At 53.8% G+C, this 21,100-nt stretch overlaps 1 protein-coding gene across 1 annotated transcript in view; it reads right to left on the bottom strand.

Moving 5' to 3' along the window:
- Positions 1-4,160: 4,160 nt before the first annotated feature.
- ST14 (ST14 transmembrane serine protease matriptase) overlaps positions 4,161-21,100 on the bottom strand; it is a 41,267-nt gene continuing 24,327 nt past the window's right edge. Inside the window, exons 5-19 of the mRNA XM_042959361.1 lie at positions 20,761-20,918; positions 20,508-20,543; positions 20,040-20,280; positions 17,826-17,965; positions 17,371-17,468; positions 16,259-16,368; positions 16,038-16,168; positions 14,697-14,801; positions 14,261-14,371; positions 14,030-14,143; positions 13,589-13,711; positions 12,595-12,781; positions 5,814-6,088; positions 4,887-5,023; positions 4,161-4,794 (exon numbers count right to left, since the gene is read on the bottom strand). Of these exons, the coding sequence (XP_042815295.1) occupies positions 4,633-4,794; positions 4,887-5,023; positions 5,814-6,088; positions 12,595-12,781; positions 13,589-13,711; positions 14,030-14,143; positions 14,261-14,371; positions 14,697-14,801; positions 16,038-16,168; positions 16,259-16,368; positions 17,371-17,468; positions 17,826-17,965; positions 20,040-20,280; positions 20,508-20,543; positions 20,761-20,918 (2,128 nt within the window). The 3' untranslated portion in view covers positions 4,161-4,632. The remainder of the gene's footprint in view (positions 4,795-4,886; positions 5,024-5,813; positions 6,089-12,594; positions 12,782-13,588; positions 13,712-14,029; positions 14,144-14,260; positions 14,372-14,696; positions 14,802-16,037; positions 16,169-16,258; positions 16,369-17,370; positions 17,469-17,825; positions 17,966-20,039; positions 20,281-20,507; positions 20,544-20,760; positions 20,919-21,100) is intronic.

Here is a 21,100-nt window from a genome sequence, read left to right as displayed (position 1 = left end):
CGAGAAGAAAAGGAGGAAAGCAGGCCCTCTCTGACCACCAAAGCAGTTAGCGTGACAGATAAGTGGCAGGGAACAGCCAGGACATAAAATCTAGACAGAGCCCCCCACCCTTTACGTGCAGCTGGTGCCCAGGGCTCAATCCTGCCTTTCCCGACGCGCCCACGGCGGCTCCCTCTCATCTTCTGTCTCTGCCACCAGCTCAGAAGGGCTCTTCCCCAGGGGAGCCAGGCCACCAGCTGGGTGGCGGGAACCCATGCCACCCCACAAGCCCAGAACAATGGCCACTTGCTCCCTGTTGTTAGTGCCAGTGTCTGTCACCTTGTGGAAGATGAGTTTGAACCATCTTCTACGTAAAATGCCAAGATGTAAAAGCAGGTGACAAATATTCCCATTCCTGCTTTGGGGTTTGGGCTCATCATTCACAGCGGTATTTGGTGGCTTTCCAAGCATCCTTCCTGATGATCGCCCTGAGGGTTCCCGGCCCAGTGACCAGGGACCTGCCCTGAGACAGTGGTTATCCCCCACCTTCTTCCAACAAACACTCTCCTCCCTTCCCTCTTTCAACCAACCGCCCTCACTGGGCAAATTGAGATAGGCTTGTGGCTAGGCGGAGCACAGGGACCTGATCGGCAGAGACGTTCCACCCAGGCTGGCAAAGCAGATGGGGCTGCATTACCAGCCCAGAGCAAACCCCCCGCCCAGAAACAGGCCTTGTGGCAGGAAGGGCTCATGACCAGGTTTGTCAGAATTCCCAAAAGAAATGGGAGTCATGCAGCCTACCTTCATTCTGCATGTTAAAATGTCCTTTCCTTATGAAATGATGGTGTGTGAATAATACAGTTCATGGTGGGCCAGGGCCTAACAGTGCCGACTCTGGAGCCAGATCGCCAGCACTCAAATCCTAGATGCAACAGGTAGGTCCTAAATATGGGACCTGGGCCAGTGATTCAAACTATTGGTGCCCTGGTTTTCTGTCTGTACAATGGGAATGACCATAGGGTTGTGAAGTTTACATTAAATAAGACAAAGCACAAAGAACACTTAGAAGACGCTTTTCATTAAATGGGAGATGTGTTGGGCCCGTGCACTCTTACAACTTCACAGTTCCAAGAAATTCAAATGTCTGAGAACCACTGACTTAATTTCCTTTACATGTGGCTGCAGGTGCACAAAACACCCACCCACACCCACCCCCACCTCCACCCCCACCTGTGACTCCAAGCCTGGAAAGGTGAAAAGCATCATTTCATCCCTAAAGGGTTGAGGCCCCCTAAATTCATGCCTGTAGGCACCTCAGAGCCCCTGGGGAGGGAGAGAATGTCCTGGGGTAACAGCCAGGTAACATTCCTGTGACATACTCTACTTGGGACCTTCTTCCCTAAAACACACACCCTGCTCTTCCCCCTAAATGTGTGTGTGTGTGTGTGTGTGTGTGTGTGTAAGAACACACTTTCCTATATGTTGCAGCTATCTGCCAGCTGTGTTTAATTGGATGATATTTCACACTTGCTTGCTACCCTCAGTAATAACCCACCTCCTACCCATAGGTCACCTCTGTTCTCGAAAGCTGTCTTTTGACTCTTCCCTGGGAATGTATGTTCTCCTGGGCCCAACGTCTGAGAACCAGGGTACTGACTGCAGTTTAGGGTGACGGGGGTACCAAAGGGGCAGAAGGACTAACCAGGAAAGGCTTGGTGCTGGGGCCTCTTGATACCCCAAAAAAGGACACCAATTATATTGCACTAAAAACCAACTGAAAACCAGGAAGACCGCCTTCTGAGAACATTGGACCTGGGGTCCTTTCCTGTCCCACCTCAGGCAACCCCAGAAGGCAGCACGCAGGTCCCTTGTGACTGCAATATGCCCCGCCCCTTCTGGGTGGTCTGCAGCCCAGAAGGGAAATCCTGTGCTGCCCCCTGATGGCTGCATGACTTCCCTCCCGGCCCTGTGGGTTCTGCGGCTCTGAGTCTCCCCCAGCTTCCTAACTGGGCCCTTTCCGTGTCTATAATAAAGTCCATCCTAAGTAATCCAAATGTACTGTTATTTCTGCAGAATCTACATCTGGATCAGACTCCCGGCCCATGCAATTGAATAAACATTCACTAAGCTTTAGTTCAAATGTTTTTGGTTGGTGGCTAAAACAATAGAGAGTCAGGTAGTTGGCAGGAAACCAAAGAGATGGATCTGTGGACTAAGGAGCCTCCGAGTGATGAGTTTGACTTCCCGTTACTGAAGGATTCTTAGGCCATTCTTATCTCCAGTCAGGAGTAAATGGATTTGCTTCCACGGTCTTTTGAAAAGAACTGACAACTTCATTGAGCTTCCAGGCATCAAATGTTTGAGGTTACTAAGACCCCAGCAGGAGTAGAGGACATACCTGTACACCACTGCCCTGGGCATTGGGCAGGGGGCACTCGGTGAGGTTGATGCTGTTACCCGTGGACACACTGCTAAAATGGTGGCCCTCAAACTTCAGGTTCATAGAATCATCTGGAACACTTGCTAATACACAGACTCCAGGGCCCTGCCCCACAGTTTCAGGTGCAGGAGGTCTGGGTGCAGCATGAGCCTTCCCGGGTGGTGTGGCTGCTCCCGGCAAAGGGGCCACACTGTGGGAACACACTCATAGATGATGTGCCCAGTACCACCCTCCCGCCCCCGAGACTCCTGGAGAGGAGTCCTACCAGTATTTTTAACCCACTCCCCAGGTGGAAAACAGTGGGGCTGAGGAACCACAGTAAACTGGAACAGGGGGTTACAGAGAGACACTGGGCCCTTAGGGGACAAAGGCACTTGCAGAGTGAAGTCTTCTGATGACCCTGCCTGCATTTCTGACCCTGGGAAGGAGTGTGCAAGACCATGTTAGGCCATGGTGGGAGAATGAGGATGCTGTGGTCTGGCACAGGCCAGGCTGGCCTCCCCGAACCCCACTGTGCAGGGAACCACTTCCACAGCTGAGCCAAGGCTGCGGCCTGAGGGGCATGCGTACTTGGGAAGCAGAGCACAGATGAGGCCTCTCCCTGAATGTCAGCTATTTACAACCTGGCACCACCTGCACAGCGGTCTTCCAACAACATCTTCTTTCCTCTACCTGTAACACCTTGGTAAAAATGGATGCTCTTTCCCTTCCTTAGAAGGAAAACCCAACAGGCATGCCTGCACAGGTGTCAAGACAAAACCTCTCCTCCTTCCAAAGGGTAAAACACTCAGGCTAAAATCCAAGGGGCAGCTCGTCTCCTCCATGAAGTCTGTCCAGATTGCTCCAGACTGTATCTTCCTCCCTTTGGTTCCCAAAACTCATGGAGGGCAAAGACAAATAGGTATTAACAATATTAACAAATAGGTATTAGCGTCTTCTAGGAGCCAGGCCTAATCCAGGCATACGGTGATGAGCAAACACCTCCCCGTCTTTGTTCATGACACTGGCCATCTGATTTCTCTTCCTAGGACCCTCCTATCCCCCAGCCCCAGCTTGTATAGTGCCTTGGCATACAGAAGGTCCTCCAGTATCCCTTCGGGAACTCCCTAAGCCCTCCCTAGATCACTGATGTTGTCCCTCTGTGTCACTCCAAGCAAGGAGAAAGAGAATATTTTAAATTAATAAGTATGTAAAAGTCAAAGAAGGTGCACTGGAGATGTGAGAACCCTTAAGCAAGGCATCATCCCTTCTGCTAGGCTCAGGGACCACCCGCTCAGACCACACTGGACAGCCTCGAGTTCATGCATACCCTCATGTCTGCATGTACAAGCACGCACACACACACGTGCATACACACACCTCATCTGACCACCTCCCCACCTAAGGGAAAACCCTACTTCCTCTTTTCTTCTGGGGACACAGCGCCTCCCTCTCCTAGGGTGCCCAGGTTGGGCCACAAACCCTTCCCACCTCATACCTCACTCCTAGCCCCCTCTCTGTCGTATATACCACCTTTCAGGGCACCAGGCCCTGCTCTCAGAAGCAAAACATAGCCCCTTGCTGGCCTCTGCTCTTGGTCTGACTTCAGGGTCTGTGCTGAATGGAATTTAAACCCAGTTTCTTGCAGCTGAGGTTAGGAGGAAGGAGGAAGGAGAGCCCATCAACTCCAGGAAGAAAAATATTTACCTAAAAACAAAGTTTACTCATACACACAAATTCACACACTAAGCCCCCCCCCCCCCCAGGAGCTGATAAAAAAACAATTCAAATCTTAGACAGGTGTGTCTTCCAGGGCCCTTTGGCCTGGGTTTCCTTACAGTGTGAAGCTAGGAGTCCACAGCGCCCTACCAGCCTCATCTTAGCGGTCCCGGCGCAACACTACTGCTCCTGTATCAGAGAGGCAGGAGGAGGAGAGGCAGAGGACTCGGATCTTTGGGAATGAGCTTCAGCCCAGCTCGGGGCTGGAGGAGAGAGGCTGTGTCTTCAAGTCTCCGCCCCTTGGCACCACCAGTGTCCTCCCTCCCCACCTCGCATCCTTGCTTTGGAGGCTGAGGGAGGAGAGGGGCTCTCCAGGGTGATTCACCCTCTCCAGAGGTCCTGGGGATTCAGTTCACAGTCTGGCTTCTGGGAGGCCCAAGTCAGGGGTGGATTTAGCGATCGTGTCCTTGGCCCGCAAGTGTGCACGTTGGGTGGCCAACGGATGGCCCCTGCGTCTACACCCCAGTCTGCTCTTTAATCCAGTCCCGAAATACAGGGAGCCTCGTGTACACGCCGGGCTTGTCCCTCTGAGCGCAGCCTTCACCCCAGCTCACCACGCCGGCCTGGAAGATCCGCCCGTCGCCCTCCACGCTGGACAGAGGGCCCCCGGAATCGCCCTGCGGGGAGACCAGGGCCGGATGAATGCCCGCCCCGGGCCCCGCCCCCTGACAGGGCCCCGCCCCCAGGCCCACCCCCGCCCCGTGCGCACCTGGCAGGCGTCCACGCCGCCGCTGAGGTAGCCCACGCACATCATGCGTGGGGTGATCTGCTGCGGGAGCAGACTCTCACAGGTCGTCTGGTTGATGACGCGGATCTCGCCCTTCTGCAGGATCAGTGCGCTGGAGCCTGGTGGGGGAGGGGGAGACGGGGGGGGGGGAGGGGGAGCAGTGCTGACCCGGGGCCATTGCGCCCACCTGCAGGGCCATGGGCAGGGCCCCATTCCAGAGACCTCGGTAGCAAATCTCCCGACACAGCCTCCAAACCTGTGGCTGACAAATGCTCAAGGAACTGATGCCACACCAACGCGAGGGGACATCGTGCAGCCCTGTGGGTAACTGGGCGACACGCGTAAAACCCGCCGGGTAACAGGTGACGGGAGATCGGACATTCGCCGTGGGAACAGGTGTGGGAAATGAAAAACAGGAAGACCCACGGAAAGCACCACAGAGGGGCCCCGGGGTGTCGTCATGGCAGTAGAGCCAAGTGTCGGGTTTACTTTTTCCTCTCTTTATTCTACAGGTTGTTAGCAATGTGCTGTAGTACTGTTATAACTGATTTTTTTCAATATAACAATTACCAACTCAGGGCCTTCGGATGGAGGCAGAAGGACAGAGGAGGCCAGGCTCCTGCAACAGGACCTGACACGGGCACAGCTAGCTTGCCTCTACAGCACACAGGACTCCCACCACAGTGCTCTTACATTCACCGAGCACCATCTTGGAAGGTGTTTTATCTTCATTTTACAGATGAAGAAACAGGCTCAGAGTTTAAGCAACTGCCAAGGTCACTCAGATAGTTTAGAGGCACCTCCAGGCCTCTGACCCAGAGCCGAGTATCCACTTCACCTTGGGACAACCTCCCGCTGCCAGACAGAGGCAGGTGGGCAGCCCACCCGTGGCCAGCCCAGCCGGCTCACCTCCCTCCTGGGTGTGGCCCCAGCCGGTGACCCAGATGGCCTTGCCGGTGGGGAAGGTGTGTGAGGCTTCCGGCAGGCAGATGGGCCGCACGGTGCTGCTGTACTCGGCCGGCTGTTCCAGCTCCAACAGTGCGATGTCATAGTCGAAGGTGAAGTCGTTGAAGTAAGGGTGGCTGATGATGCGCTTGAGCCCGAGCTCCTGCACCCCACTGGCGCTGCGCTTGCTCTGGTCATGCAGGCCCAGGAAGGCAGTCCATAGGGTATGGTCGGAGTACCTGGGAGAGGAGCGGGGACAGCGACCCTGAGCAGAGCACTGACCTAGGGAAAGCCACTGCCACCACCCAGATGTTGAGGGGACTGTGGCTTCTGCATGGCTGCAGCCCTCAGCTGAAACCGCTGGTGTCTCCTGCCATGGCACTCAGCCCCCATAACCCCCTTGTTTCCCTCTTTTAAGATATTTTTTTAATTTTTTTTTAACATTTTATTTATTTTTGAGACAGAGAGAGACAGAGCATGAACGGGGGAGGGGCAGAGAGAGAGGGAGACACAGAATCGGAAGCAGGCTCCAGGCTCTGAGCCATCAGCCCAGAGCCTGACGCGGAGCTCGAACTCACGGACCGCGAGATGGTGACCTGAGCTGAAGTCGGACGCTTAACCGACTGAGCCACCCAGGCGCCCCAAGACATTTTTAATCTGATTACCAAAAATGCATTTCTCATCAATCTGATCTTTCACAGAAGGAATAACACAGAACTCAACAGAAATACTTTTTTAACACAGTGGTTCAGTAGACTGTTCAGTAGACTGAACTTCATTTACTAGGTCTACTGTTGGTCGTGGGACAGGTGTAGCAATTCTGAACTCTATCATGCATACTGGCCGTCTGAACAATTCAGGAGGACACACTGATGTTGCTGGGAGCCTCAACTTCCAGTGTGGGAAAAGGGAGATACAAAAGGAGTCGGGGAGGAGGGAGCGCAATCAGAAGTAGCAATAAGAGCTCAGAATTTTTCCTAAAAATGGCTCCAAAGCAATGACATTCCCAGCACACCCAGGACTTGGTTTCTAAATATCCTTCTCCATTAAAAAGAACCAAGTCTCCTTGGAGAAATGGTCGATTTCAAGTCTGAAGCAAGCAAGGCATCAAGTGACCTTGGAACATTTTGTTTCACCAGAAGTAAGTGCTCACACAATCATGGAGCCAGTATTAGGATCATCCAAACATCAAAGTAAACCACAGGATTCAAGTACTGTATGTGCTGAATAATATAAAAGGGGAGGGGAATCCAGGAGTCCATCCTGAATCTAAAAAATACTTTTGAAATTTTATAAGGACAGAGGAAAGCTACTCTTTACAGAACAGCTAACAAATACAGAAGAAGCAATACAATAAGAAATCACATTTTGCATCTACCATAGCAACAACCAACACCAGCAAGAATCATAGACGGATGATAAAGGCAGAGAGTAGGAGATTGCTGGGGAACAAGACATTCACAAGGATTCAAAGTGTCGCCCAAGATTACTCATAACCAAGTGGGGGAGGCACATTTATAATGGAGAAAGCCATGACCACCACCTTAACCAGCTGACCAGTGTTCTCCCAGCCATTCCCACCAATGGGCTAGGACACAACATCACCTGTGTAATGCTTTCGGGGGGGGGGGGTTGGGGGGGGGTGAAGCTTAACCTAATTCTCACCATGAAGAAACAATCAAAATATCCAAATTAAGAGACATTCTACAGAATAACTGGCCTGGACTTTTCAAACATAAAATGCCATAAAAAAATAATAAAAAATAAAGGCTTGGGGGAACTGTTCTAGAATTGAGAGACTAAAGAAAACTAAGGACTAATACAAAGCATGACCTTAGACTAGATTTTGAATTTTAAAAAAAAAACACAAAAGACAATATTGGGGGACACTGGGGGACACCTAGAACATGGAGGATGTGCTCACCACTTGTCCCATGTCAACACTGTCATTTCTGGAGGTGATCCCTGTATTGTGGGTATATGGGAGGCTCTCTCTGTTCTTGGGAGACACGAGCTGAGGCACTTAGGGGACAGGTGTCATCACGGTTAGGCTGCACATAACTCAGAGTTCAGAAAAGCATGTACACGTGTAAAGAGAGAGAAATACAATGGTATAAAGGGTATGAGATAAAGGGTATGAGAGTGTTCATTTTTTTCTTTCATTGTAGTTGCAACTTTTTTGTAGGTCTGAGAAATTTTCAAAATAAAAAATTGGGGAAATATCTCTTTTTTTAAAGTTTATTTATTTTGAGAAAGAGAGAACACGAAAGAGAACAAGGGGGAGGGGCAGAGAGAGAGGGAGAGAGAGAGAGAAGCCCAAGCAGGCTCCACACCATCGGCACAGAGCCCGACACAGGGCTTGAACTCACGAACCGTGAGATCATGGCCTGAGCTGAAATCAAGAGTCAGACGCTTCACCAACTGAGCCACCCAGGCACCCCAGAAAAATATATCTTTAAAATAGAAAATCTGCATGAGGGGGGAAAGCATGAAGACCTGCTTCATCTTTAACTTCTCAGGAAAGTCAAGAGGCTACTGAAGCAGTCAGTCCTAAAACGTCCAGGCAAGGCACCTTCTCTCCGGCCGGCACGGAACGTTACAGTCCTCCTTGACCGTCTCTCTCCCCCATCCCTGCCTGAAGCCCAGCTCCCCTGCTCTCTGCTGACCTGGGCATCCTTCCCTTCTCTCCATTCCTGCCACCACCTCCCTACAGAACCTCACACCCGGACAGAAGCACTGGCCTCCAAACCGGTCTTTTTGCTCCTGGTCTCTCTTTAATTTGCCAGATGAGAACTTCCTGAAAACTGCTTTTGTGAGATCCTTTCCAACAGCCAAAGATGATTCCAAGACCTGCCGAATCAGCCCTCACCTCCCCAACCAGGAATTAAGTCTGCGTTTCTAACTTTTTCTCCCAACCATCTGTGGTGTTCCAGACTGCATGAGATCCAGTTTTCAAGTGGATCACTTGAATCCACTGTGTACTTGGGGAGGGAGCCATGAAAACCACCCACGACAGCACAGCATGGGTGACCTCCAGAAAACAGGTAGCAGGCTGTGGAAGAGCATGGGGTGGGAAGAGGTGAGTCAGGAGAGGAAGCAGGTCATGAAGAAGGCCTTGGAGATCATATAGGACTTGGTTATTGAAGGCCTCCGGGCGGGGGAGAAAGCAGCACGATCACCGAGAGCCAATGTTTGCAGTGCTCAGGAGCCCCCCAAATCGAATATATGGAAGGTGTAAGGGCAGGACAGAGACTGAGGTTGGAGAGATGGCAGGGGCCAGAGAATGCGGCCATGGTGATCATGCTACGCCGTTTCCACTTTATCCCGCGGGTTATCGCAAGCATGTAAGCAAGGGGGTGATGTGATCAGATCAGCTCTTTGGAAAGACCACCTTCACATTGCGGAGACAGACAGGCATGCCAAGAAGGAAGAAGGTGATGAGGTAGAGGGGGCTGTAGTCACCGAGGCTGGGGAGCCAAGGGAGCAGTCATGTGAGGGGGAAAGAGTAGAGAAGGCCTGGGATGTCTAGCAGGCAAGGGCCAGGGGTTGAATGGACGGGACAGGTAAGGGGAGGGGGCAGAGTGGGAGGGTCATCCTCCTCCCCTCTGGTGCCATCTCACCTGATAGACATCCCTTGTCACCCCTGTGTCCATGCTAAGCCCCAACTAAAGCCACACTGGTCTTTTCTCTCCAGTCCACATTCCTCCATCTAGGACAGCCTTTGATTATATGAGCAGACTCAGTCGCCAGCTGTTGAAGGTCCACACACGTACCAGCCATCGAGAGACAAGGTGTGAAGGGTAGCCACTGAGCTGCCCCCGTGACGGCCGTGTGGTTGGGAGGGCACTGGTGGTGGCCAAGCCAAGCACTCTTCTCGGTGCCAACGCATCAAGTCATTTCATTCCCCCAGTCAGCCCTTCAATGTAGGGCTGCCTATTTTAAGCTTAGGACTCGGGCACAGAGAGACTCAGTAACTTGCCCAAGATCACACAGCTAAGAAGTCATGGAACGAACTGAACCAGGTAGCCTCCTCTCAACCATGGTAAGGCTCAGCGAGCACTTGCCAACTCAGAAATGTGTCCAGAGTGACTGCACTCCACACTCCAGATCCTTGCACACTTCACACCCGCCTGCCTCTGCTCACGCCTGTCCTTTGTCTGGAAGGTCTGCGTCACCTTGTCCGGTTGCAAACACCCTCACGTTTCAACACTCACATCAGATGCTCCTGCTCATAAAGGCACTCCTAAGTCTCCCTCCCCAGCCCTGGGGCAGAATTCTCAACTCCCACCCGCACGGCCTAGGTAACCTGTGCCTGGTTGCTGCATAGCACTTACCGCGTGCACGTGCATGTACATTTATGTGTGCACAAGCACGCGTACCGTATGTCATCCCCCTCGCCTGGGAAGCCTGGGAAGTGCAGGGAGGAAACCTTATTCATCGTTGTCTCCCAGTGCTAATAACAATGGGTGTTGAATGCATTAAGTGCACTATTAACTGGCAGACGGATAATCAAGAGAAGATGAAGGACAAGGAAATGAGAAATTCAGTGAGGAAGCAAGAGAAAGAGGGAGAAGTAACAGAGGGCACAGGGTGAGCTCTTCAGCGAAGACCGTACATGAATATCTTAGCTCGCCCTGCTGAGGGTCTAGAAACAGTGGGACTGCGGTATCACTAAGGACACCAAGCACCCTGGTCTCACTTTTTAAATACTATTCCCTGCTAACATTTCTTGAGGGAATGGCTAATTCTGGGGCTGGATCCGGACAAGCACCTGGTAGGACCAGAAAGCAAGGAAGTGTCTCAAAAGAACAAAAGAACGAGGGCAGATCAAAAGGACACAGGAGCCAACCTCAAAGAGAGCGCAATGGTCACATTTGGAACAATTTGAGCAACAAAGTAGTATCACTGGATTACAACCCAAAATGTAAATATACATGCATCCATACGAATATAAGTAGATGAAGAAATAAATGAAAAAGAAGGGACAAATCTTCCTTACACAAGACTTCCAAATTGGCTCACTTCCTAATAATAAAGGGGGAAATACTTTATGGTGAGGAACCCCGGCAAGTGCTATCTCAACCAAATGAGAAAGATCAACATTACCATCAGTAAGTCATGTTGATATCATGTGCCTGCTGACAAGATGTGATATCCTTTCCAAACATTCAGAAGCCCAGTGTAATCGTGACAACAGCAGACAAACCCAGATGGGGGGCATTCCATAGGATGCCTGGCCTCCAGATCGTCAAGATCACAAAAACAAAGACAGACTGAGCCACTGTCCTAGATCGGAGATTGGGGGCATGGGACAACAGAATGCAAAGTGGGAGCCTGGACTACCTCCTGCCCCAGAAAGGATATAAAACCCCTGGGATACCAGGAAAGCCCACACTGGTGTTAGCAGAAGGGACCAGTGTGGGACAGACGCATCACATTAACAACAAGGGCAACTGCGTTAGGGTGTGCGGGAACTCCATTCTGTCTTTGCAACCTGTCTGTATCCCAAGACAACAAGCTTATTTTACAATATTTGTAAGTAAGCTTCCATCACTCCAAAAAGAAACAAAATCTCTTCTGCCCAGGGTGGAGGAAAGTGTGGTAAAATAAGAGAGGACAGTCAGGTGGGACGAGGCTGCCCTCTGACAGCTCAGCAAGGCCCTGGGGACAGCCACACTGACCCTGCCCCCTGCGGACCATGTCATCACCCATGCCTACGTGCACCTGCCTGACGTTGCTCAACGTCCGTGCCTTGGGCCTACTTGGTGCCCTAGCGCTGTCTCTCCAGAAAGTGCACAGTGGTTCTTCTCTCCGCCCCGCAGAAGGGTGACTAGGACAGTCCGGTCACCCTCTCACACAGCTGCCTCTGTCCAAAGGGCATGCACCCAGCAGGAAGGCCCTGAGGGCGGGGATTCCCTGCAAGGTCTGCTCCCCTATGCCTGCTTCTCCGGGAGGAAGCCATCCCACTAGACTCCCTACGGCCAGGGGCTAGAGGCCTGCGGCAGACCACCTGTTCCTGCCGACCCTCTGGTCTGCAGACTGTGGCTCTGCTTACCCCGTTCTGAGATGCCAGCCTGACCCTTTCCTTAGAGGCTTTCCTGGGCCAGGCTGGAGTCTGCCCAGGGACCTGAGGCTCCAATGTGTGGAGCACAGTGTGTACCAGGTTTCAGGAACACGAGCATGTTATTCTCAGAACTCCAAGGATAAGAACTCATGCTGTCACCAAAGCTGCCAAAGCACCTGAGGCCCAGCAGGCGTGGATAACTTGCCCAAGGTCACTGGGCAAACAAAGCTGGAATGTGAATGTGAGGCTTGTCCTAGCCGGTCCCAAGGAGTCCCTGTGTGCGGACTAACCACACAAGCCTTGGAATCCACACACTCGGGCTCTCGTCTGACTGTGCCACCTCATAACGGCACAACCTCAAGCAAATGTTCTTACCTCTCTGAACCTCTGTTTCTGTAAAATGGGGACGTAACCAGACCTGCCCAACTGGGTTGGTAAGAGAAGCACTTAGACACTGCTTGATGGAAAGGGAGTACCCAACAAGTGTTAGTTTTATTATTACCACTATGACATCCCAGGGTGTCTCCCACCCCTCCAGTCCTGGCCCTGCCCCCGTGCCATCCACTCTGCCATGACTTACACACACAGGGGGTTTCCAAGCCCAGAAAACAGAGGAGAACCTCTTAGGGTCTAAGAGGAAGCCTCCCTGCTCCTGCTCAGTGGCTCCCGCCCAGGGCTTACTTGAATCCTTTGTCGTCGATGAAGCAGTGAGCTGCTGACACCATCCAATTGGGAGAGATGATCGAAGCCCCGCACACGTGGCCCTGGCCCAGGGCGTGGAGGCTCACCTGCCAGGGCCACTCACCTTCATCTGCATTCTTGCCCCCGACGACCCTAGACTGCCTGGTGAACGACCGCAGCCCACAGTCTGGGAGGGGCAGAAAACCCAAAGGTCAGAAAGTCACGGCGGGGCACTAGCCCCTGGGGCCACACGCCAGGCTCAACGGGAGGTCATGTGGGGTGGTGGCCTTTTGGTGGGACCCTCTACAAATATCTTCCAGCCTCAGAGACCCACTGACTTCCTCCCGGCCCCCCTCCCCACTCCCACACTCAAAACCCTCACGCTCCTACCTCCTTAGTCCTGCCCAAATGCATTTAGAGGCCTTCAGAGAGACCTGCTGGTTTGCTTAGATTTAATTTGAGTGTCATTTGCCTAGATGTCCTCATTGAATGCTGAAGGACACAGCTCTCAGAGGGAAGGGGGGGGGGACGGCGATGCAAAGTCACAGAACAGCTACAGCTGTGCTCAGATTTAACCTATGGCCAGTGACTCTGAAATACACATGAGGCTACAAATTGAAGCATGGTTGGGGTGGGGACTAAACCTTGCCGACTGTTCTGGTAAGCTGTGCCCCACTCCAGGCAGGATGGGGAAGCCAGGACTTGCCACTGCCCTGTGGGCCAGGTCTACAGAGCAGGGGCCAGCCCAACACCTCAGCCAGGATGCGAGCTCTGCCACAGAGGCACTGATGTGCTTGCTGGCTGCCCTGGGCCCTGCCTCCAGGATCAGAGCTGGCCCATGGGACAGTGCCTCTGTGCCAGTCAGCAAAGTCATCCTTTCCCCCAGGTAGACAGGGGCAGAGATGGGTGACTGAGGCACTGGCATGATTTCTACCTCTGTATGTGCCTTGCACAGTGAACAACCTGCACAACTGTATGCAGCGGCCCTGCTCACCACAATCCTTCTCATCTGAGCCGTCACTACAGTCCTTCTTCCCATCACACTCGGGGTTGCTCTTGCTCACACAGAGACCGTTGCGGCAGCGATAGGTGTGTTTGGTGCAGGCAACAGTTGTTACTGCTCAAGGAGGAGTACAAGGGGAAGGGAATCAGTTCCATGGCAACACCCAACCAGAAGCCTGATGATCCATCCACCTTATGCTCCTTATCAAGCCTGCTGTACCCATCCACACCCATGCCCACATCCTTCCAGGCCCACCAAAGGTTCTCCACCTTCTGGAAGATTCTCTCCCCACTGACATACTTTCTCGTCACACTTCACAGAGAGGGTGGTTTGTGTTTATCAAACTTTGGAAACTTGGAATGTGAGTGTGCTCATGGCAGCTCCCACCAGGAGGAAAGCCCCTAAAGCAAGGTGGGCTGGGCCAGGTCTCACCTCTGTCACACGTGGCCTCATCAGACCCATCTCCACAGTTGTCTGTCCCGTCACACTGCTGGTTCTGTGGGACGCACTTCCCATTGCCACACTGGAAGGTCTGAGCCGGGCAGCCTGGGGACAGGGCCTCACGCTCAGCACCAGTTCGCCAACCCCCCGCTGAGGTTGCAGGGAGGCCCAACAGGCACTGCCACCCCCCTTCTCCCACCCTTCCAGACACCAAGCACTCACTGCACTGCAGCTCATCACTGTTGTCCCCGCAGTCGTTCACACTGTCACACACCCAGAAGAGGGGCTTGCAGAACTTGTTCTTGCACGTGAACTGGTAGGTGGCATTGCATTCTGAAGGGGGCACGGGGCAGCGGTCAGCTGGGCTCTGAGCCCTCGTTCTGACAGCAGTCATTGCTCACAGCTTCCCCGGGCAGGAAGGGTGACCACACAGCCACCCGGGGACCACCTGCCCCGCTGGAGGGGGCAGCTCCGGAGTGCCTCTGCGTTCCTGGCTACGGAAGCGAACCCCACTAGTGCAGAAACACTCCAGTGCCTGCTCGGACAGAAGGCAGGGCTTCCAAACAGCACAGGGAGGGAAGGGGCTTGAGGTCTACATGGGGAGCAAAAGATGGGGACGGCTCCCCAGCAGCCGGGCGCGCGAGGGCAGAGGACTCACGGCAGTTGAGCTCATCGCTGTAGTCCGTGCAGTCAGCCCAGCCGTCACAGCGCAGCTCGTTCCGGATACACCTGCCCGTGTTACACATGAACATCCCCGGGCACGCTGCAGGGGAGAGGGCAGGCCTCAAGTCCACGGCCACCAGCCTCGCCTCCCACGCCGGCTGCCCTCCCTCAGGGCCAGCCTCACAGCCACACCGAGGACCAAAGAGAAAACTCTTCCCCATCCAGCCCTCCACGGAGAGAGGAGCAGGCTGCAGCCGGCACCCCAGGGCTGTGGTCCCCCGGCCCCACCATGCTGCGGCAAGCGCATTTCCTACAGCCGGCACGGGAGGCTAGCCACAGACCCCTAGCAGGGCGGCGGGGGGTGGGAGTGGGGCCTTGACTGCCGATGATCAAGCCCCAGGAAGCTCCAGACAAAGTGGAGAGAGACTGGCTGGGTGTGCTCTCAGTTCTACTGCCCCATGTCCTTGGCCGCCCACTCCTGCCCAGGGGCCAGGCTCCCCATGCCCAACACGGAGCAACAGTAGCCCGGCAGATGGATGATGTGTACACCCCATCCAAGTGTCCAGTTGCATCCCTGGACTTCCTTAATTCTAAGACATGTCCCATATTCCAGTGTTTCGGAGACCGGGATGTCCAACAACTGATGTCATCAGGAAGCAGACAGAGCTGAGAGGAGACTGTTCTCTGTGCTGCACAGGCAGCCCAATCACTTATTGGAGGGGTTTGTTCATCCAATCGCATTTTGGGTGGTGAGCCGTGCGGTTGCATTTTAACTGAAATTTGGGTTCTTGCATATAATTAAAATGTCTGCCGGAAGGTTACTGTGTGATGTAGGGGCTGAAACAAAAAATCACTGTGACTAGGTTAGAACTGCTATGCGCACAGCAGACAGTGAGACTCGAGGCAGCAGAAACTGCCAGATCTCTTAGGTGTAGAACACGGAACTGTCCGAGCTAGGAGCAGGGGGCGTGATGAGTCGTGCCCCAGTATTTTCTCCCGGGTCTTCCTCTCTCTCTATTCCCGAAGGTGTTATAAGGCCACAAAGGCAAGCACAGATGCGCCAAGTCGTGGTAATGCTGAACCGGAGGGACAGACGGCTCAAAGGAACTCGGGAGGCCTCGGGCACGGTGTGTGCCAGGGTTCACTGCCCACCTTTTTCAATACGTGCATTTCCGGCAGCCTTGCAATTTTGTCTCAAAAAGCTACCGGACATGCACCTTACGTTCTCTGGTACCTCAGAATTAGGAGAGCACAATGCTGGGAAGATACAGAGCAGAGAGCTCATCGTGGGCCAGTCCCTCTAGCCAGGCCCCCCCTTCTGGAGACGTGTACTCACGGTCACTGGAATCATAGGAGAGGTACTCGGCCAAGAAACCCGTGTCAGTGTAGGACTGGTCGGAATGGAAGCGAACAGTGATCTTGCTGCTTTTGCTCGTCACCACAAACTGGGTCCTCTCCCCGCAGTACCTGGAGGGGGCGGTCACCGGTAGGAAGAGGATCCAGAAGTGTTCGGGGCGCCCCCTTCCCCTCCAGCACTGGGTGCCCCAGGGTACTCACTTCTCCCCGTTGACCTCCACGTAGTCCTTGAGGCAGCTGCCCGGGGGCACGTTGGGCTCCAACAGGTAGAAGAGCTTGAAAAGCACTTTCACGTTTTGGCTGTTGGGCACCTAAGGAGAGCGATGCTGCTGGGCCTCTGCTGCTTCCTAACCCCCCTCCTAAACCCAAGGATGCCACGTGCTGCTGGCCACGGGGGCTGGGGGACAGTGGCTGCTGTGTTTTTATCTCCCTGACCTGTGTGGGCGATATGGAACACACAGCAAGAGGGACTCGGGTTGGACGGCTGGAAGACCCTCTAGACTCAGAGGCAAGAGACACTCTTATTCCTAAAGAAAGCTGGTGGTCCTCCTGGCACCATCGAAGAAAGAAAGGAGAGATGGGTCCCTGACTCGGATGGCCTGCGGGCAGCCCCGGAGGCAAGACTTGTCATTTAGCAAGTGCTTTCTCCGAGCTGCACACACAATCGGCAACATTACCTCTGAGAGGCAGACACCACTCCTTCTCCTCTTTCCTAGGAGCAAGCTGAGGCTCTGATGTAGAGTGACTGGCCCAAGGTCCCTCAGGGGGCCACTGATCGAGAGCTAAAATGTGAGGGGCGCCCTGGTGGCTCAGTCGAATGAGGGTCCGACTCTGGGTTTTGGCTCAGGTCACGGTCTCACGGTTCGTGAGTTTGAGTCCCGCATCGGGCTCTGTGCTGGTGGTGCGGAGCCTGCTTGGGATTCTCTCTCTCTCCCTCTCTCTCTGCCCCTCCCCTACACGTGTGTGTGCATGTGTGAACATGCACATGCACACGCGCCCTCTCTCAAAAATAAATAAATAAACATTGTTAAAAAAGAGCTAGAATTTGAGACCATTTGAATATGGGTCTGCTGGAGGTTACAAGGTTAGGGCTACTCCACCCTGCTCTACTCTGCAAGGCTTTAGATATTCGGCAACTTGGGGGCTGCTAAGGGAGCCCATCTCCCTCTCCTTGACCTTCCTCACTTGCCATTCTGGAGCATCCCTCTTCTTCCTCCCTCCCTTCCCCTCCCTCTCCCGTTCCCCTGTTCCCTCTCCCTCTTCTTCTCCCTCTCTCCCCCTTTCTGCCCTCACAGGCACCCTACAGCTCCTACCTCAATGTCCCACGTGCAGTTCATGTTGGGCGGGTAGTGGCCAGGATAGTAGGGGCTGCTAAATGTCCCTTGGGTTCCACGTAAGTAGCCTCCACAGCCTGAGAGGAAAGGCAGGAGGAAGAGCCTGAGGACCGAGGACCTGCCTGGCCAGGCAGGCAGGCAGGTAGGTAGGCCGAGGGGCCCTGGCAGAGCCAGCCGGCGACTCTCTCAAGCTGCCTGCCAGGGCCCCCGCACACTCCACAGCCAGCGGCCAGAAAGTCTGAGCACTAGGAGACTGACCACTTTAGGGAGGGCTCCTGACCCACACAAGAGACAAAAGGCCCTGTGGCTTAAGCTTCAAACCTCTGACACCGACCTGAGCCAGTTCACCAGCCCAAGGGATTGGCCTGCGCCTCGTGGGCTCAGGCCAGCCCCTCAGACCTGTCCCTCCTCTGCCCCACCAGGCCCTTCCTTACTGCTCAGCTTAGGCAGCTGGAAGAACGTGGCCTCAAAGCCAGGGTGTCGCCGCTCAGTGTTGGTTATCAGCGTGACGAGCAAGACATTCTGGGAGGAGAGGAAGGTCAGGTTGTAGGAGGGAGGGTAGGTGCCACACAGCCTGTAGGGGTCAGAAGTTGCATGTGTTACAGAGAGCAGACAGAAACCAGGCGTCCCTAACCCCGGTCCCATCCATAAAAGGCCAAGGGTCATTTAAAAGCCCCTCCCCACACAAATGACCTGAGATAGGATTTATTTATCTTTGTTTAAAACAGCAGAAAACAGGGAAGCCTGGGTGGCCCAGTCAGTTAAGCATCTGACTTTGGCTCAGGTCATGATCTCAAGGTTTGTGAGTTCGAGCCCCGCATCAAGCTCACTGCTGACAGCACTGAACCTGTTTTGGATCCTCTGTCCCCCCATCTCTCTTCCCCTCCCTGGCTCATTCTCTCTCTCCCTCCCTCTCTTTCTCTCTCAAAAATAAACATTAAAAAAAAAAAAAAACCAGCAAAAACTCAGAAGCCTCAAATGCTTGACCACAGAAGATTCATTAAACTATGGGCTAAATAATAACAATACTAGTAACAGTAACAGCACCGACAACACTTAAGAACATGTTAAGAACTCAGGAGTCTTCATAACAACTCCACTAAGTAAATACTATTATCCCCATTTCACAGATAAGGATACTGAGGCACTGAAATAACTTGCCCAAGGTTCCACAGTTAATAAGTGGCTGGGCATCCAGGCTCCGGAGCCCACACAGCTAATGACTGTGTCACGTTGCCTCTTTGTGCTCATTGTACATTACACAATGCCATGTTATGCAACCATTAAAATCACAGAAGCAAGCTTACTGATTTGGAAGGATCATCATGATATACTTCAGTTTTCAAACCAGACAGCAAAACCAAACGTGCCGTAAAATCCTATTTTTAAATCTATACACAAACATACACACACATAGCAGAAAGCGTGGAAGAACACACCTCACAAATTTAACAGTGACTACTTCCAGATCATGATGGAGGTCTGTGCTCTCTGTGCATGTCTATTTCCCACTTTCTCCTTTCGGAGCCATGTGTTTATTTCGTTGTACAATTCATGAATTACAGAGAGGGGAAGAAACCTTGCACAAAAAGGGTGTTCAGGCTGGAGTCCTAGCTGCTGAGCTAAGGCAGCAGATGGTTCTATCTTGTTTTGGAGCCTGAATTCTAGCCCATTATTTATCACAAAACGTCTGCCCGGCTCATTTCCACAGGCAGCAAGAGAAGGCTCTGGCCCACTGAGTCAGGGAGAGCTCGGGAGAGGGCAGCTCATGCCCACCCACGGCGCTCTGAGAAGCACGCTCAAGCCCCACAGCGCGGGGCGGAGGGCAATCATCTCGGCACCCCCGAGTTCCTCAGCAGGTGTATGATGCCTTTTTATTTCCTGTAAGCCTGATGCTTTGGGCAGCTGGGGGCTCGCAGCCTCTGGAGAGACTGCCCTTCCCAGGACTCGCCAATTCCTAGACATAGTCAACTCACCTCAGGGAAGCCTTTCACATACAAACCAATCAATCCAGAGCCCACATCCCAACGACCTCCTCCATGGGGCTCTTCTCTCCAGGCCACCATCCACCCGTCCTAATCACCCCACGACCAGATACCTGACAACTAGAGATAGATTTGTGCCCCAGAACCCACTGGAATTACTCAAACCAGTCACTCCTAAACCTGCATACACTGCCCTGCCTGGCCTTTCCGGCAGAAACCACAACAAAGGCTCCTGCCTGTGTTCTCCTCTGGCCCCCTCTGCCTCCTGACTGACCCTGGGGCTTCCCCATGTGGCTTTGCATGCCCCCTCCTCTGGGAACTATAAGTAACAAACTATCTTTTCAATGGCAGCCACCTCCTGGTCCACTGGCCTCAATATAAGCGAGTCATGATAAAGTGAGCATTTTACAACAGCAGTCTCTGGCAAGGAAAGGAAGTGCGCCGTGCTCACTGGCATCTAGGGACCAGTGAGCCTTCCTCACCCTTGCCAGGGCTGAAATCACCCCTGAGACGCTCTGGGAGCTCACACTGAGGATCACACACACCTGCTCTCGACTGCCTGAAAGTCATAGGCTGTATCTCCAACCCACGTTACACTTCCCTCTGGAGGCAGCTGCCGAGCTCCCGCACCGCAGCCCGCCTCTGCTTCCCCGGGACACTCACTGCACCACGGCACGGGGTTCCACGGGGCTCAGGGTGTCATACACCATGACCAGGTCACTGCCACGGTCGTCACAGGGCGCGACATCAAAGCTTCGGAAAGTGAGGCTCAGCACGGAGTCGGCGTCCCCCCGCAGGGTCCACTGGCAGCGGGCCCGAGCCGGGTATGGGCTGTCAGGGAAGCCAGGCGTGGTGAAGCGGGTCACCTCCCCGCTGCGGGCGTGCAGGGCAAAGCTGCAGCTGTCTGTGTGGGAGACAGAGAGGGCAGAGCTGGTAGGGGCGAGCAACCCAGAGCCTCCCTGGGGGGTGCACCCAGGGAGATGTGCCAGGCTGCCCTGGACCCAGAAGAGACAGAAGAGGGGGCTTCTCACAGCCTGGGACAGGTGGGGGATGTGTATGACTTCGGGGGACCCCCTTGACTGAAAGGGCGTCTGGCCACATCCATCTTCTCTGGGAGGATGGCATACTTACTGTCCTGGGTGGTCTGCACTGTTCTGGGGTCAGTGGCTGAAGAACAAGAGGGAAAACACAGTATTTACCGCTGTGGTCAATTTCATTCATCCTGCTTCCTTATTCCCCTAAAGGGAGGTACCCGGCCAGCAGACCGTCTTCCCTTCTATGCACTGGCTCGGGAGTGCTGCCCTCCTGCAACGGTCCAGGGCCTGGCCCTGCTCCAGGGAAGCCTGGCCCAGCAAATGCCCACGCCCAGCGTCCCTGTACTCACGGAAGGCCACCACCGAGGTCAGCACGAAGGAGTTGAGGGCGCGGGCACGGGGTGGCATTGTGATCACACGCTCCTTTGCCATGGCGCTCTCGGCCTCCTCCACCAGGTACTTGGGGATGCTGAACTCGGACCAGAAGTAGGCAATGACACTGCCCTCGCTGTGGGGAGAGGGGTGAGCCTGAGGCGCAGGTGGGCGCCAGGCACCCCACCTGTCCCCACACTCTCCCAGATGCTGGATATAGATGTGATGGCTCAGGCTCCCCAAGAGACCTTCCTCCAGGCAGGGCCCACCTCAGATTCTTTTATGCTTGCCCACCTTTCGATCCTTTAAGCAAGAGAT

The sequence above is a fragment of the Panthera tigris genome, chromosome D1 (genome assembly GCF_018350195.1).
Source record: "Panthera tigris isolate Pti1 chromosome D1, P.tigris_Pti1_mat1.1, whole genome shotgun sequence".
Taxonomy (NCBI): domain Eukaryota; kingdom Metazoa; phylum Chordata; class Mammalia; order Carnivora; family Felidae; genus Panthera; species Panthera tigris.
Note: the sequence above shows the minus strand (reverse complement) of the source record. Positions and strands in the feature narration are given on the sequence as shown.